Source organism: Nicotiana sylvestris, chromosome 12 (genome assembly GCF_000393655.2).
Source record: "Nicotiana sylvestris chromosome 12, ASM39365v2, whole genome shotgun sequence".
NCBI classification, from domain to species: domain Eukaryota; kingdom Viridiplantae; phylum Streptophyta; class Magnoliopsida; order Solanales; family Solanaceae; genus Nicotiana; species Nicotiana sylvestris.
The window spans coordinates 52,536,718-52,551,951 of NC_091068.1; the positions used below are offsets into that span (position 1 = coordinate 52,536,718).

At 38.6% G+C, this 15,234-nt stretch overlaps 1 protein-coding gene across 1 annotated transcript; it reads right to left on the bottom strand.

The window, feature by feature from the left end:
* Positions 1-10,209: 10,209 nt before the first annotated feature.
* On the bottom strand, positions 10,210-12,132 carry LOC104249420 (protein TORNADO 2). Its single transcript, XM_009805848.2, has 2 exons — positions 11,506-12,132; positions 10,210-10,788 (listed from the first exon to the last, which is right to left on the bottom strand). Exons 1-2 carry the CDS (start codon positions 12,001-12,003, stop codon positions 10,471-10,473), a joined length of 816 nt encoding a protein of 271 aa, XP_009804150.1. The 5' UTR covers positions 12,004-12,132; the 3' UTR covers positions 10,210-10,470.
* Positions 12,133-15,234: the final 3,102 nt, after the last annotated feature.

Sequence of the window (15,234 nt, forward strand, 5' to 3'; positions counted from 1 at the left end):
GGTCACGAGGAAGGTTAGGGGAGTGGCTGATACAAAGATGGTGAGGTTTGGTGTAGATCGAGTTTTGTCTCGAATCTTCAAATCCAGATTCGAGACGATAGGAGATGATTCGAGGTTCGTGGTTAGTGGATTCGTGTTCAGGGGAGTGAGGGGGTCTTAGGGTGTTCAGGGGGTGGTCACCGGCGTTCGTGCCGCCGGCTTTAATGGCGAAGGAGACTAGGGCGGCTGCTAGGGTTTGGGGGTTTCAGGGTTCAGTTTGGGGACGATGAAGGGTGGGGTTGGTATAGGGGGTGCGGGGTAAGGGCTGAGTTTATATATGGGGAGGTTGATCGGATCTGAGCCGTTAGATCATATGATCTCAACGGCTTGGATCTGAGGGTGGGAAATGAGACGGGGTCGTTTGGTAGTTAAACGGGGTCGTTTGGTTTAAGTGAGGGGTTGGGTCAGGCTGGTTATTTGGGTCGGGTTTGAACATGGGTCGCTGAAAGAGGTCATGAACCGTTAGATCGGCTGGGACGGACGGCTCAGATTGATTTGCCCGAAACGACGTCGTTTCAAGGAGGTGCCTGGGCAGGCCTGGTCTGGACTGGGCTGAGTGATGGTTTGGGCCTGTTTTTGTTTCATTTATTTGGGCCCAACCGATTTCAACTTTCTTTTGTTTTCCAATTTAAAGAAAAATAAAAATAAAAATAACTAATAAAACCAATGAAATTAAAACAAATAACAATATAGCACTTCAACATAATTATCATAAAAATAAAAATGTTTAAGTAAGTTAAATCACAACCTAACACGGACGACGCACACATATATATTTTGAATTTTCTTTAGCAAGTGGAGTGCACCAACACCTTCGCTGAGCTGATAGCCTACTAGGAGGACTGTCAACCTATCAATCGGGACCTGCGGGCATGAAATGCAGCGTCCCCAGGCAAAAGGGACGTCAGTACGAATAAAGTACCGAGTATGTTAGGCAGGAAAGCATAAACAAGAACAGTAATGTAAAGAGAGAGATAAAGGAGATACAACCTGTAACATCAGAGTGCCTCTGGGGGTTACTGATATGAAATGCATAATACATATATATACATAAACTTTTTAAAACATTCGCCTCTGTGGGCATCATCATCATATCGTACCCGGCCTCAAAGAGGACTCGGTAAAAGCGTACCCGACCATCATAAGGTTCGGTAGAATCGTACCCGGCCACGTGGAGCTCGGTAAACCCAACTGATCAGTGGTTGCACAATAGGTGCCGTACCCGGCCGACTATAGCGCGGCTCGGTAGAGTAAAATAGATACTATATATAATGCATGCTAGACTCATGGAATCATCTTCTAAACCTTTTGGAGTGACTTAAGAACATTATGGACATCCCTACCATCAATATGAACCTTAGTAGGATTTAAGGATCATACACACTTGTTTAGAATAATTTTATAAGGAAAGAACAACATGGACAACCTTAGTTGCTAGGAGTAGAGTCATTATGAAATAGCGTATCGTTTATGTTCATTTCATTTTAGACCATGCCAAAAGAAAGAAGAAAGTGCCTTAACATACCTTAAACCCGTTGAGTCCTTAATCCCTTCCAAGCAACTCTTCAAACAAGTCAACTCAATCTATCATAGTATAAGGAGATTCAAAATCAGTGCTGAGCAAAGGCTAAGTCTATAACTTAAGCTAGTAGCTCGTTTACGTAAATTTGGGCAGCATCTCCATTGTAACAAGGGCCTCCTCCAATACCATATACCAACAACAATGACCAGAGCAATCCATCAATACATAATTATCAATATCAAGACACCATATAACCACAACAAGTCACAACTACATTACGACGAGCGGCAAACTCCGATTGGAATCCGTATACCCCTTATCAATCCTTATAGACTTCTTACTTCAACATAAAAGTATCATTAACTTGATAATGAAGTCATTAATCAATGATTCCAGCCTTATACCATATATTTATAACAACGAAAATAATCCACAACTTCAACTATCCCCAACTAGCAACTTTATTCACTAGTTCAGGTCTAGCCCATCCATTTAACTTAATCAATATCAAGATAACCTTAGGCACAAGCAAGAACATAATATACATACCTCCTACAGTAACTTCAAGTCAAAATCCAAGTTATATTCATTTTACAACAACCCTTAATAGCAATACAACACCATAGAAGTGACTTAAGCTAGTCCAAGTATTATCTTATAGTTTATCATCCTAACAACTTAACCAACATACAAGCAAGCTTAAGCACAATTAGTAGGTTGTTATACTCACCTTATACAGCAGCAACAACTTGGAATTTCATCCAAATACAGCCCACAACAATCCTCAATGACAACACAACCTCAAAGAGGTGTTGTTCTTCACTAGAACTAAGTTTTGATGTTGAAATATGGTGTAATCACTTTGGAATCACTTCAAACCCTTGTGATATATGTTTAGGAGGGTTAGGAGAAGTTTGGAGACGAACTTTAGTTGAAAAATGAGCAAAAATAGGCGTCCAAATCGTTTATAAATTGAAGTAGGTCAACCACCGCCTAAGTGGGTCCCATTGGGAGCTGCTTGCGCGGTCTCGCGAAAATGCGAATATCTCTCTACTCCGATGTCGTATTGACAAATGGTTTAATGCGTTAGAAACTAGACTCGTAGACCTTCAATTTGGTAGGTAGAACACCCCATTATTCCAAGTATATTTGGAGAAATTCTCAGATACATTTGACCTAAATTTCAGCAAATTTATGAATGTAACTTGTGATGACCTTTGCCAACTCTTGTTCCACAACTTGCTTGCCTTCAAAATGTAGAAAATGAATATCATACGACTAAAATAACTCATAGAATAACCTCCTTATCATGTTAATAACCCTAGTCTCACCCCAAAGTACATGTTATAACATTCGAAACTTGTCGACTTTCGACGAAACTTATTTTCTTCAATTGGTTTAGCTTCTAAGATTTCCAACCCTCTTGGTAATCGTTATTCATGATCTTAAATATTTGTAACCTCCAAGGTAACATTATTAACTTACTTTATTTTCTTCCAAATAGAATCTCATTTCCGAGCTTACATCAATGACTTACGATATACTCTCACGTATGAAAACTTGGGGTGTAACATAAAAATTGATCTAAGGAAAAAAGAGTGCCACGCATGCTTTAAAACCTAAGGTCCTTGTATTGAAGAATCTCTCGAAGTCTTAGATCGAACACCTATAATAAGTTAGTATCAAATACAAATGAAAAAGGAGAAATCCATACCTTAGCAATAATATCATTTGAGGAGTGATATGTTCCATTTAGTTGGCAATTGTTCACCGTTCATCGTGCCAAGTTTGTAAAACCCTTTTTCCGATAATGCCGAGGAACTGATACGATCCCTCCCAATTCGGACCGAGCTTTCCCTCGTTCGGTTCTCGAGTGTTGATGGTGATTTTTATCAGAAATAAGTCACCTATTTTTAAGTGTCGAAGATTGGCTCTTCGATTGCAATATCTTTTGATTTGCTGTTTCTAGGTGTTCATTCGAACGAGGGCGACTTCCTATTTTTTGTCTTGCAATTTGAGGCTTGTGTTCATAGCCTCGTGCTTTGACTCTTCAATTGTGTATCAAAACCTAACGCTTGGTTCCCCGACTTTGACCGGGATCAGAGTTGTGATGCCATATACTAAGGAGAACGGCGTTGCCCCCGTACTAGATTTTGTCGTTGTCCGATATGCCAAGAGGACTTCGAGAAAAATTTCTCTCCATTTCCCCTTAGCATCATTCAACCTTTTCTTTAGGTTCTGAATGATAGTCTTGTTTGTCGATTCGACTTGTCCGTTCCCACTAGGATGATACAGCGTCGATAATATCCTTTTTATTTTGTGATCCTCGAGGAACTTTGTTATTTTGCTGCCGATAAATTGTTTTCCATTGTCGCATACTATCTCAACAGGTATCCTGAATCGACATATGATGTGATCCCAGATGAAGTATATAACTTCTTTCTCTCTGACTTTCTCGAAAGCTTGTGCTTCAACCCATTTAGAGAAATAGTCAATCATAAATAAAATGAACTTATCTTTACCTAGGGTCGATAGTATAGGGCCGACGATATCCATTCCCTATTTCATGAACGACCACGGGGATAATACTGAATGAAGCTTCTCCCTAGGCTGGTGGATCATCGGTGCATGTCTTTGGAATTTGTCGCATTTTTTGAACGAACTCCTTAGTATCTTTTTCCATACTGTCCCAATAGTACCCTGCTCTGATGACTTTGTGAACCAGTGATTCGACACCGGAGTGGTTCCCGCAAGTACCCTCGTGAATTTCTCGTAGGACATGGTCGATGTCTCCCGGACCTAAACATATTGCCAACGGCCCATCGAACATCCTTCTGTACAATATTCTATCTTCGGCCAATGTGAATCGTGCAGCTTTCGTTCGCAGAGTCCTCGATTCCTTAGGGTACGACGGAAGTTTCCCATTCTTCAGATAATCGATATATTTGTTCATCCAATCCCAAGTTTGGCTTGTGGAGTTTATTTCGGCATGGCCTTCTTTGACTATTGACTTTGAGAGTTGTACGACAGTCCCCGAGCTAATTTCTTCATCGTTGTCCGATGACCCCAAATTTGTAAGGGCGTCGGCCTCACTGTTCTTCTCTCGAGGTACATGTTGTAGGTTCCATTCTTTGTACCGGTGTAGGGTTACCTACAATTTGTCCAAGTACCTCTGCATTCGATCTTCTTGAACCTCAAAGGTTTTGTTGACTTGGTTAACCACGAGTAGGAAATCACACTTGGCCTCGATGACCTCTACTCCCAAACTTTTAGCTGGCTCGAGACATGCAATCATGGCCTCATACTCGGCCTCATTGTTAGTCAACTTAGGGGTTTTGATAGATTGTCTAATTGTATTTCCTGTGGGTGGCTTCAAGACGATGAGTAGCCCAGACCCCTTCACAGTCGAAGCATAATCTGTGGAAAGGGTCCACACCCCCGAGGATGTACCCGATTTTAGCAATAGTTCCTTTTCAACCTTGGGTATGAGGGCTGGTGTAATGTCGGCCACAAAGTCTGCTAAGATTTGAGACTTGATAGTCGTTTAGGGTTGATACTCAATATCTTACCCACTGATTTCGACGACCTATCTGGCTAGTCAGTCCGAGAGTACGGGCTTGTGCAAAATATTGTGAAGAGGGTAAGTGGTTACAACACAAATTGGGTGACTAATTGTGGTACCATATCATCGGCCCCTTCGATAAAGTCTCTCTAAATATTTTCAACAGAACAGATTCAATTTTATCATCTTCTAAGGAATTTCCTTTTATTGCACATGTATAAGAAGTGACATGCTCATTAGGATCAGTGGTTCCAATGTACTTGGAAATTTCTAGCATGCGGAATTTCTTCAAAATGGGCTTTGGAGCTGCACTTGGTGGGAAGGGCTTCTGAACGAACTTCTTCGAATCTAAAACTTTTAGAATCGGAGGTTCCCCCAGTATTTGATCAACCCGTGAGTTGTATGTTTCTACCTTTTATCATTAGCCTCAATTTTCTTTTCTCCTGATTCAATCAGTTTAGATAGCTCCTCGAGCATCTTCATGATGGCGAGGTCAGTTCCCGATCCATTATCCTTCAATTTCTCCTGTACATGTTTGACCCTATGAACAATTTCCTGTGATGTATCAAATTCGATTCTGCCTGGTGCTCGATTCTGATTTTGGAGTTGCGCCATCACAGCTTGCTAAGCTTGTAACATTTCAAATATCATTCAAAGGCTAATCCCGCCTTCTTCACCACTCTACGTGTTTTGATCGGCTGCCTGGGCATCTCTACGGACGCTATTTTCAGGGTCGGCACCTAAATTTCCATGAATCATAACACAAGAATTGACATCGACTAGATCTATGGCCTGTGGTTCATCGGGATTGATTGGAGGTACTCCACTTTCCGGGGCGACTATGTGCTCGTTCTTTCCATGAAGACCAAGGCTGGTGTCTGTGTGAGTGGGCACTACTTGAGAGTTTGACATGTTGATTCCTAACATCAAAGACACTTACAAGAAAAAAGTGTAATAGTAGCGTGTGTTATGAGGATTAATACTAGGCAATTACTATTATCCTTAGCCCCACGGTGGGTGCCAAACTGTTTACCCTAAAATTGGATAACAATTAAACTTATAATGTAATTTTAAGGATATGTGATTTCACCTAATACAATTAATAAACGTAAAGATAAGTGATGCAAATTAACAATAATATAAAGTAAACCAGCGTTTGGACAAAGCCCTCGAGCTCGGACACCCTCTAGCTAGTTATGCAAGAATAGTTAAAGTCACAATAAGCTAATGAACAAGAAAGCAAATTGAGAAATATTATATTGCTTTGATATTCGTGAATGTAAGGTGTCTACAAATGATGGGGACTCCTCTTTATATAGTATAGGACTCCTAATAATGGTATAACTTTAATTACAGAAGTAAATTCCATGATTAGCCTAAACAACCGCCCTTGATCTGATATGTTCCGGGATTTCTGTCGTGATCTTCGACCGGTTACGGATATATCGCATTTCCGTTATTGCGCTTCGTTTGAAGTCTGTCATATATGGTCTCGATCGTTATTGACCTCGATCTCGACGAGCACCTCGAGTCTTGAGCTCGGCACCTTATCTTCGTGCTCTGACCTGATCCATTGCGAGGTTAACCCTCGACTTGATTCCTCAGTCTTCGATTAATTGGCAAAATCGGACAAGTCCTATTTTAACCATATATAAGCACTAACTATCACAAGTAACTGAGGCAACTAATGCATCAACTAAGTGTAGGTAAGATATTTACCTCAAGCAAGCCAAATCAGTACTCTAGAAAGCCCTTCCCGCGTGAATCAACCTCCGACAGGCTCGAATCTAGCCGAAATAACTTAAGATCATCAATAAGATCTAGAGTAAACAATTCCAAATAATAAAGCTAAGATTTTGAATCAATTATGCAAAGTCAAACCAAAAGTCAACTCTGGGCTCGCACCCCGGAACCCGACAAAACTCACAAATTCTGAACATCCATTCCGATATGAGTCCAAATATATGTGTTTCATCCAATTCCAACATCAAATCTTCAATTCTCACTCTTTAAAATTATAGTCTAAGAACTCCCAAATCCCACCTTTAATCCATACAATTAGGTGTAATAATCTATAGGTAAATAATACCAAATCAAGTAAGGATCACTTACCCCTTCAATTATGATGAAAGTCCACCAAAAATCGCCTCCAACCGAGCTCCACAACTTCAAAAAAGATAAAAATGACCAAACCCTAGATATTAAATCATGCTCAGTTAATCCGCATTTGCGGTCCCTTAACCACTTTTGTGGGGCCGCTTCTGCGGTAAATGGACGCATCTACGATCCCCACAAAGTACCCGACCTCTCGCTTATGCAATTTACCAAGCGCACATGTGTTTCCGCTTCGACGTCCTATTTGTCGCACTTGTTATCCTATACCTCCAGCCTAAATCTTACACCTGCGCAACAATGGCTGCATGTGCGGATCCGCATGTGCGGCCAAACCCGCCGTAGATGTAAAAACACCAAAAGCCAAGAATCTTTAGCAATGCAACCAAGTCCAAAAAAGATCCAGAATCAATCCAGAATACACCCGAGCCCCTGGGACCCACTCCAATCACACCAACTAATTCCAAAACATAACCCGGATCTACTTGGGGTCTCAAATCACACAACACAACATCAAAACTACGAATCGCGCCCCCAATTCAAGCCTAAGAGACTAATGAACTTTTAACTTTCAAAACTCTTGCCAAACCATATTAAATCAACTCGTAATGACCTCAAATTTTGCGTGCAAGTTCCAAATACACAATGTACCTATCCCAACTCCTGGAACCAAATTCCAAACCCGATATCAGCTAAGTCAACTCTCGATCAAACTTATCAATCTTCCAAACCTTCAACCTTCCAGATTTTGCCAATTCAAATCAAAATGACATAGGAACCTCCAAATCCAATTCTGGTGTCAAAATACGAAGTTATTGGAAGAACTAGCAAAATAGTATTCTGATGTCATCTACACAAAAGTTAAACTCCGATTAACTCTTATAACTTAAACATCCAACATTGGGAACAAGTGTCCTAATTCAATCCAAAACATCCCCGAAATCATACCTACCACCCCGACAAGTCATGTAGTCACAATTACACATATGTAAAGCATCAAATAAAGTAGATGGGACTAAAATACTCAAACAACCGGCCGGGTAATTACAAATTGTCCAACGAGGTTTCGAGGAAGAAGACCGAATGTGTCTTTCGATTTCGTGAGTATTGGATCAAATTATTGTCTTGATTTGTTCGGATTGTTGCAGGGATTTTGTGGATGAATTTGAATCCATTTCGGCAAGTTGCAGCTGGGTTTGGATTGAACTATTGAATTAGTCGAAGAGCTCACTAAAGATCGAAAAACTTGGAGATTACAAGCTGTAACATCTCAAATTGAGCTGCTGAATTGAACTTGGTTGAAATCAAAGTTTGTGCTGCCATCGAAGAAGAACAATTCTCGTCATCAGTCGCGAACGCGAACTTCATCAGGTTGTTCTGAGAAATTCCTAGATTCTTCTACGTTGCTAATAATTTTTGTAATTTGATTAGTTGGGTTGTTGAAGAACTTTTGATCGAAGTTCTGGGAGGCTAGCTCGACGAGTTCACTCTGAACGAAGAACATTTGTCTCTAATGAAAAAAAAATCCAAGAACCCCAATTTGGATTTCTTTGAGTTTAAATTTTGAGCAGCCAACTATGATTCCTTGAGTTCAAGTACTGAGTTGCAGATTGGCATTCATTTGAGCTACTATTTCCTAGTCGTATGCTTTGGGAGATAATCACTGCCGAGTCTCGACGAATGGAAGAACAACCTGCAAATTTTCTTGGCACTGTCCATTTTTCTTCGAGTGTTAATTGCTGAGGTCTGTGAAGTTTGTAAAGAATTGATCGAGTGACTGTGTGCACAATCGTCGGTCCAACTGGTTCAGAATTGAGTAGAAGAACAAGTATGCCAACGCAAAAATCTGAAGATTTTCGCCGACTGATTTAAATCAATTCGAGCAGCTAGAAAATTGAAGAAGAACACTTGTATGATCTGATGCTTTTGAGATCCTACTCCATGCTTGCAATTCATTCGTTGCAATGATTCAGGTTTAATTGTCCTAAGCTTAAACTTAGCTTGTGACTGATATTTATTGCTCTGTTCCCTTGAAACCAAATTGAATTGGTGTAATTCGGAGCTGATATAACATGTTGTACATGTTGAGAGAATTGTTTGGTTGAAAATTAGATGAACTAATAGCTATTAAAATTCATCGAACCTAATGCTGCAACATCCAGACTAAATTAAGTGTCGGCAACGCGACGAGAGTCATGCCAAAGCACTGGGCAGTCCCCGTCACAAATTCTGCTGCTGTGAAATTTTACCACTCTATAATGCTCTTCTTTGTAAATGCTGGTATTGGCTGAAGACGTTGGAGAATCCCCATCCTACACAATTTCAGGGAAGGCAACAACATAGCGCATGATCTGGCGCAACAGGGAATTCAGCAAGTCAACGTCTATCATAACCTGGCGCAACAGGGAATTCAGCAAGCCAACGTCTATCATAACCAGATATATCTAGAAGTACCTGACTACCTTAACAAAGCTGTGCGAGCTGATAAAAAAGGAATCACTGTTACTAGAACTACCACCACTAATACTTGTGTGTTAAATAATTTGACTATGCTGGGCAACCCTGTAATGTTCTCTTTTGGTTGTAATGCTACTTCTAATGATATGCCTTCGTCTGCTTCTGATGGGAGGACCGGACCATGTAACTATGCTACTTAGTATGGAATAAAAGTTTATCTTGCTTGCCAAAAAAAAACAAGAGAGTGCCCCACATAGGACAACCGATCTCTCTCTATTCCCTTTTCAATGGATTTTTTTTCTCTCGAAGAAATTGAAAATATCAGCTTTCGGCGCCTTCCGTAAATGATGTTAAGCTGTTCTTGTCCGTAATTCGTGATTCATCATTTCTCTCAGCGCCATGAAAGTCAATTTTCACAGACCAAATAGTCAAGGTATCAATCCCAATGCCTTTAGGTGAAAAGAAAATTCAATATATATGGGGGAAAAAAATTAATTTTTTTTTAAAATTAAATTTTCACAACATGAAAAATCTTAATTAGTTAGTCCCAATATCCAATCTTTTCATGTTTTACAAACTCAATACAGAACTAAAATCACACAATAGAAGTTTCACATATTTCACTAGCTATTATTCTAATACATCAAACTTAAATAACCCGCTTGCATTTTAAATACTAATGCAAAAAATCCTTAGATAGTATACATTACATATGATGAGGCTAATTCTGAATTCACCTACTCAAAACCCTAAATCGGTCTCTTTTAATTAGTTCAGCTTAAGTATCGGCATAACCTTGCTTGTACTTGCGGAATATTTCTTCAGTTTTGGCATTTCTAAAAGCACAGCACCCAATTAAATAAACCCAAATCAATCCAACAAGAGTTATCAGCAGAATTATATCTGCCCTCCTCCATTCTTTCTTCAAATTAGCTAACAATCCAGCTTTGCAAGAATCACAAGAGTAGCAAAGTTGTGTTTGATCATTGTTCCATTGCAAGCAATCCATATCTGCAACATTGTTTATAGGGCTAATCCAATATGTTGGGTTCACAAATGTGTACCCACATTGTGTTGGTGGCTTACAGCACCCTGACTGCAAAAAGAGAAAATACGTGAAGAATGCCTAAAAGGAATTTAGTTCCACAAGGCATATTACCACATGGAAAAGGAAGAAGATTCTTGTGTCTTTTAAGTAAAACTTGCTTGCTTTTGTTAATTCTTGTCTATTCTTTATGTATACTAGTTTGATGTTGGAATCACTCCAGGTATAATCACAGTTGAGAAGGTTTTTCCTTTAAGGAAAGAAAGCTTCCCTTTAATTATAAGAATTTACAATGCTTTCCTTAATACAAGGAAAACGACAACTTCAACTACACTTCCACACAAATCAATTTGTCGCCGACTTTGTAAATCCTTACTTTGATGCTATTAAGGTCCACACCTAAACTCTGAACAAAATATGATTACAAAATATTAATTTTACTAGCCAGCATTAGAATTTTTTTTTTTATATTTTCTACTCGCATATAAATTTTTAACTAACAGAATAGAACCCTCCTAGCAAATAATATTGGACTTAAAATAAACATACTAGCATGACTAATTAATTTAGAATACGGAGCTACTACCTACTTTATTTTTCAATCAATTCTAAGGGAGCAAAGCTAGGAAACAAATATTAAATCTCCATAAGAAAAAAATAAAACTGTTTCCATTTTCCTTTTTATATTAAACCAAGAAATCTCATGTGCTACCTTTTATATGAGTTTGAAAAATCAGAAAAGCATGAATTCATTCAAGAAAAACTTACCTGCAAAGGGCTAAGAGGAGCATTAAAGAAATCTTGAGCCATGCGATAACTTTGATTCAACTGAGCACACATTGTTGTGGAGCTAAGGCAACTTCTTATTCTATCCCATTTGTAAGAAGTTTGAACTCTCCTTCTAATCCAGCCCGAATAGTCATCAAGATGGTATTCCAAATAAGCCCTACTTGGTTCCATATGGCCTGAACCTCTAATAGTGACCATGTAAATAAAAACTACCAAACATGCAAGCAAAACTATGAGAATGAGCATAGCAATGAGGTAGAAAATGAGCAGTGCTGGAATCCTCCAAAACCCTCCAATAAAACCAGCAAGAGCGACAACTAAAATGACAACTCCTAAGATAATAACTGGCCATTGTAGAATCTTGACACAAGAGTTGTCAGTCTCCATTGCTAGCCAAATTCCAGCACCAATCACTGGAATTGACAATAGCATGGCTACAAAGTTGATGCACCCTATGACATTATTACTTAATGCCATTTTCTTTCTTGCTTGTTTTTTTCGTTCTCTAAAGATTTTGAGAAAGGAATTTGAAAGATTGGGAGAGATGGATACTGTAGAAGATAAGAGAACTTGATATCTAGGGTAAGTTACTTTTTGTTCCTTACCTTGGATTAATGAAATTAGTAATGGTTTTTATAATAAAGAAGGGGTAATTTAATCTTTTTGGGTCCAAATGTCTCAATCACTTTAGTGCTACTTTTTCAAAAGGGGAACAGGTTGTAAAGAAAACAAAAGTGAAGGAAAAGAAGAACTCGTACAGTGCATAGGATGTCCCCACATTTCTAATATTCCAAGGTTGCATCTACACTAAGATTCTTTAATTTGCCTTTAATTTCTTTTTTTATTTATTTTAATTTATTTTCTCCGGAGGAGAGCTATTTTGCAAAAGAAGTAGGAACATATTGTTGGAAAATTAGTGATATCTCAAAAAATAATGTGTTTGAACTATTTTTTCTGATCTTTGAAGTATTATTTACATCTACTTGTTATTTAGTAAATTATTTTACATTTAATAGAATCAAGCTAGCTGTCATCTAGCCGTTACGTAGCCGTTGGAGCAACTCCTAGATAAACATGGTCTTTGGAGAGCTAAAGACATACTTTCTAATACAACTTTTCGAATCATCTTTTCCTCTTATATGTTGGATTTCTTTCTTGAGTTTTCTGCTAGTTATGTTCCTAGTTTAAAAACTGGAAGAGCTTGTTGAATCTTAGGGGGTACGCCTAATTTCATTTATCACTGTATGAGCGAAATATCCTTAAGGACAATAAATTTGACACGTCCTTGACACGCCTCTAAAAATAAGATGCCACAAAAGAAAATCTCTGTCATATTTAAGCCTACAATTATCAAAAAGGGAAGTAGGAAAATGAGCCAACCTTTTATAAACACTAGTGTAAGGCAGGATACTATGAAAACAATTATGGAGGAAAGTTTGAATCTTGTTGTAGAGGTACATTAGAGTGTTGAAGGTGCAAGAAAAAAATTAAAAGAGGTTGAGACATCAACCAAAAACACAATCGGGGCCAATACAAATGAGGCAATCCAGGACACGGAGAGTGTTAACAAGGGGGAACAAGCTGATAATGAAAACCAGGAGGCACGAGATACTATTTCTGATTCTAGTAGCCTGCCATCAGAAGTTAAAAATCACCCTGGTATTAATCTTGTGGTTCATTCGGAGGGTGACACATTAGAAAAAAAGAAAATAGGATCATCTGCCGACATTGATAATGGGAACAATGATCAACATGTTACAGTTCAGTCAATAAGTTGTGAGCATACATTCAACAGGCAACCAGATGATCCAGCTCATACTCACATGAGAGAGGTAGTTAACAAAGAAGGAATATTTCCTACAGAAAGAGGCAGAAGCAGAACTAGGAAAACAGAAAAAAATGACAAGAACAAAAATAATCCTTTCTTGAGGGGAAGGAGTCAAAATTGATCATTTTCTATATTATTCCATGATTAATACAATCATATGGAATATAAGAGGAGTGAGATCACAAAAAGCCATTCGCAGGCTCAAAAATCTTTGTATTATCAACAAAACTAATTTCGCAGCTATTATGGAACCTTTCTCTAATAAAGACAAGATTCAAGGTTACATGAGATTCCTGGGATTTCATCACTGTCAAGCGAACATAAATGGACAAATTTGGTGTTTCTGGAAACAAAATTGTCAAGCTAAGGAAGATCAACAAATTACTCTGCAAATCAAACATGATATGATTGATAATGAATTATGTTTCTCTGTGGTTTATGCAAAATGTACAGCTACGGAGAGGAAAGACCTATGGAGTAGTCTGGAAAATATATATCCTTTGGTTAATGGTCCATGGTGTGTTGGAGGGGATTTTAATATCATCATAGATCCAGATGAAAAATTAGGTGGTATGCCTCACAGATTATACAAAAGCTTTGATTTCATTAGTTGAATGGAGAATTGTGAATTGGTTGATCTGGGGTTTCTAGGCCCGAAATACACATGGTGCAAAAATTGGAGATCAAGTAAAAGGGTGTGGAAGAGACTAGATAGAATTTTCATCAATGATCAATGGGCCCAAACTTTACAAACCAACATTGTCAGGCATTTGACTAGAACTGGATCTGACATAGGCCATTGTTGATGAATAATAGTAATAACAATGTTCACACTATTAGCTACTTTAGATTTCTGAACTTCTGGAGTCAACAACCTAATCCATATCCTATATATATATATATATATATATATATATATATATATATATATATATATATATATATATATATATATATATATATAGCCTCTCGGGCAAGCCTCTCAGTCACTCGAGACTCAACTCTCATCAATTAGCTTTCATACTCAGCACTCACGCTCAATAGGTACCTTATAATAACCGTTTTGGCGTGCAGCCCGATCCATAAATATATAGTCGACTGTGCTCACTGGGGGTGTGCAGACTCCGAAGGGGCTCCTACAGCCCAAGCCCTATATTGATGTGGTGTGCAGCCCGATCCATATATATATATATATATATATATATATATCTGCGGCGTGCAACCCGATCCATAAATACATAATCCTCACAACCAGGACTTTGGCCTCTCTTAGTCATCAACCTCACAATCAGGCCCTCGGCCTCTCTCTCAGTCATCAACCTCACAAGCCACTTAGGCTATCAGTAAAACAGGGTGCTCAGCCCAAAATATTATTTTTATGCATCAAAGGAATAATAAATACTGAGTTATGAAATCAATAAAGACATAACATGAATTAGTGCAGGTCTTAAGTCAAAACAGTGAGGAAATAATAAGAAAAAGCCCCTAAGGGTCCAAACAACTTGGCACGAGGCCCAAATATGGCATTAAGCCCAAAAAAATAGTAATATTTTTCAAAAGACAAGTGTATCAAATAGTTTTCAGGCAAATACACAACTTAAAAGTTGCTACAAGATGGACCAAGTCACAATCCCGAATGGTCCATGCCCCCACGCTTGTCATCTAGCGTGTGCATTACCTCAATATAGTGAAACAAAGTAAAATATGGGGTTTCATAACCTCTGAACAAGATTTACAATCATCACTTACCTTAAATCGGATGAACATCTACCCCGCGATGCTCTTGCCGCTCGACTCGGCCTCAAATAACCCCGAATCTTTCCAAAATCAAAAACATATCATCAATACATGCCAAAGGGACAAAGCCCACACGAATATTA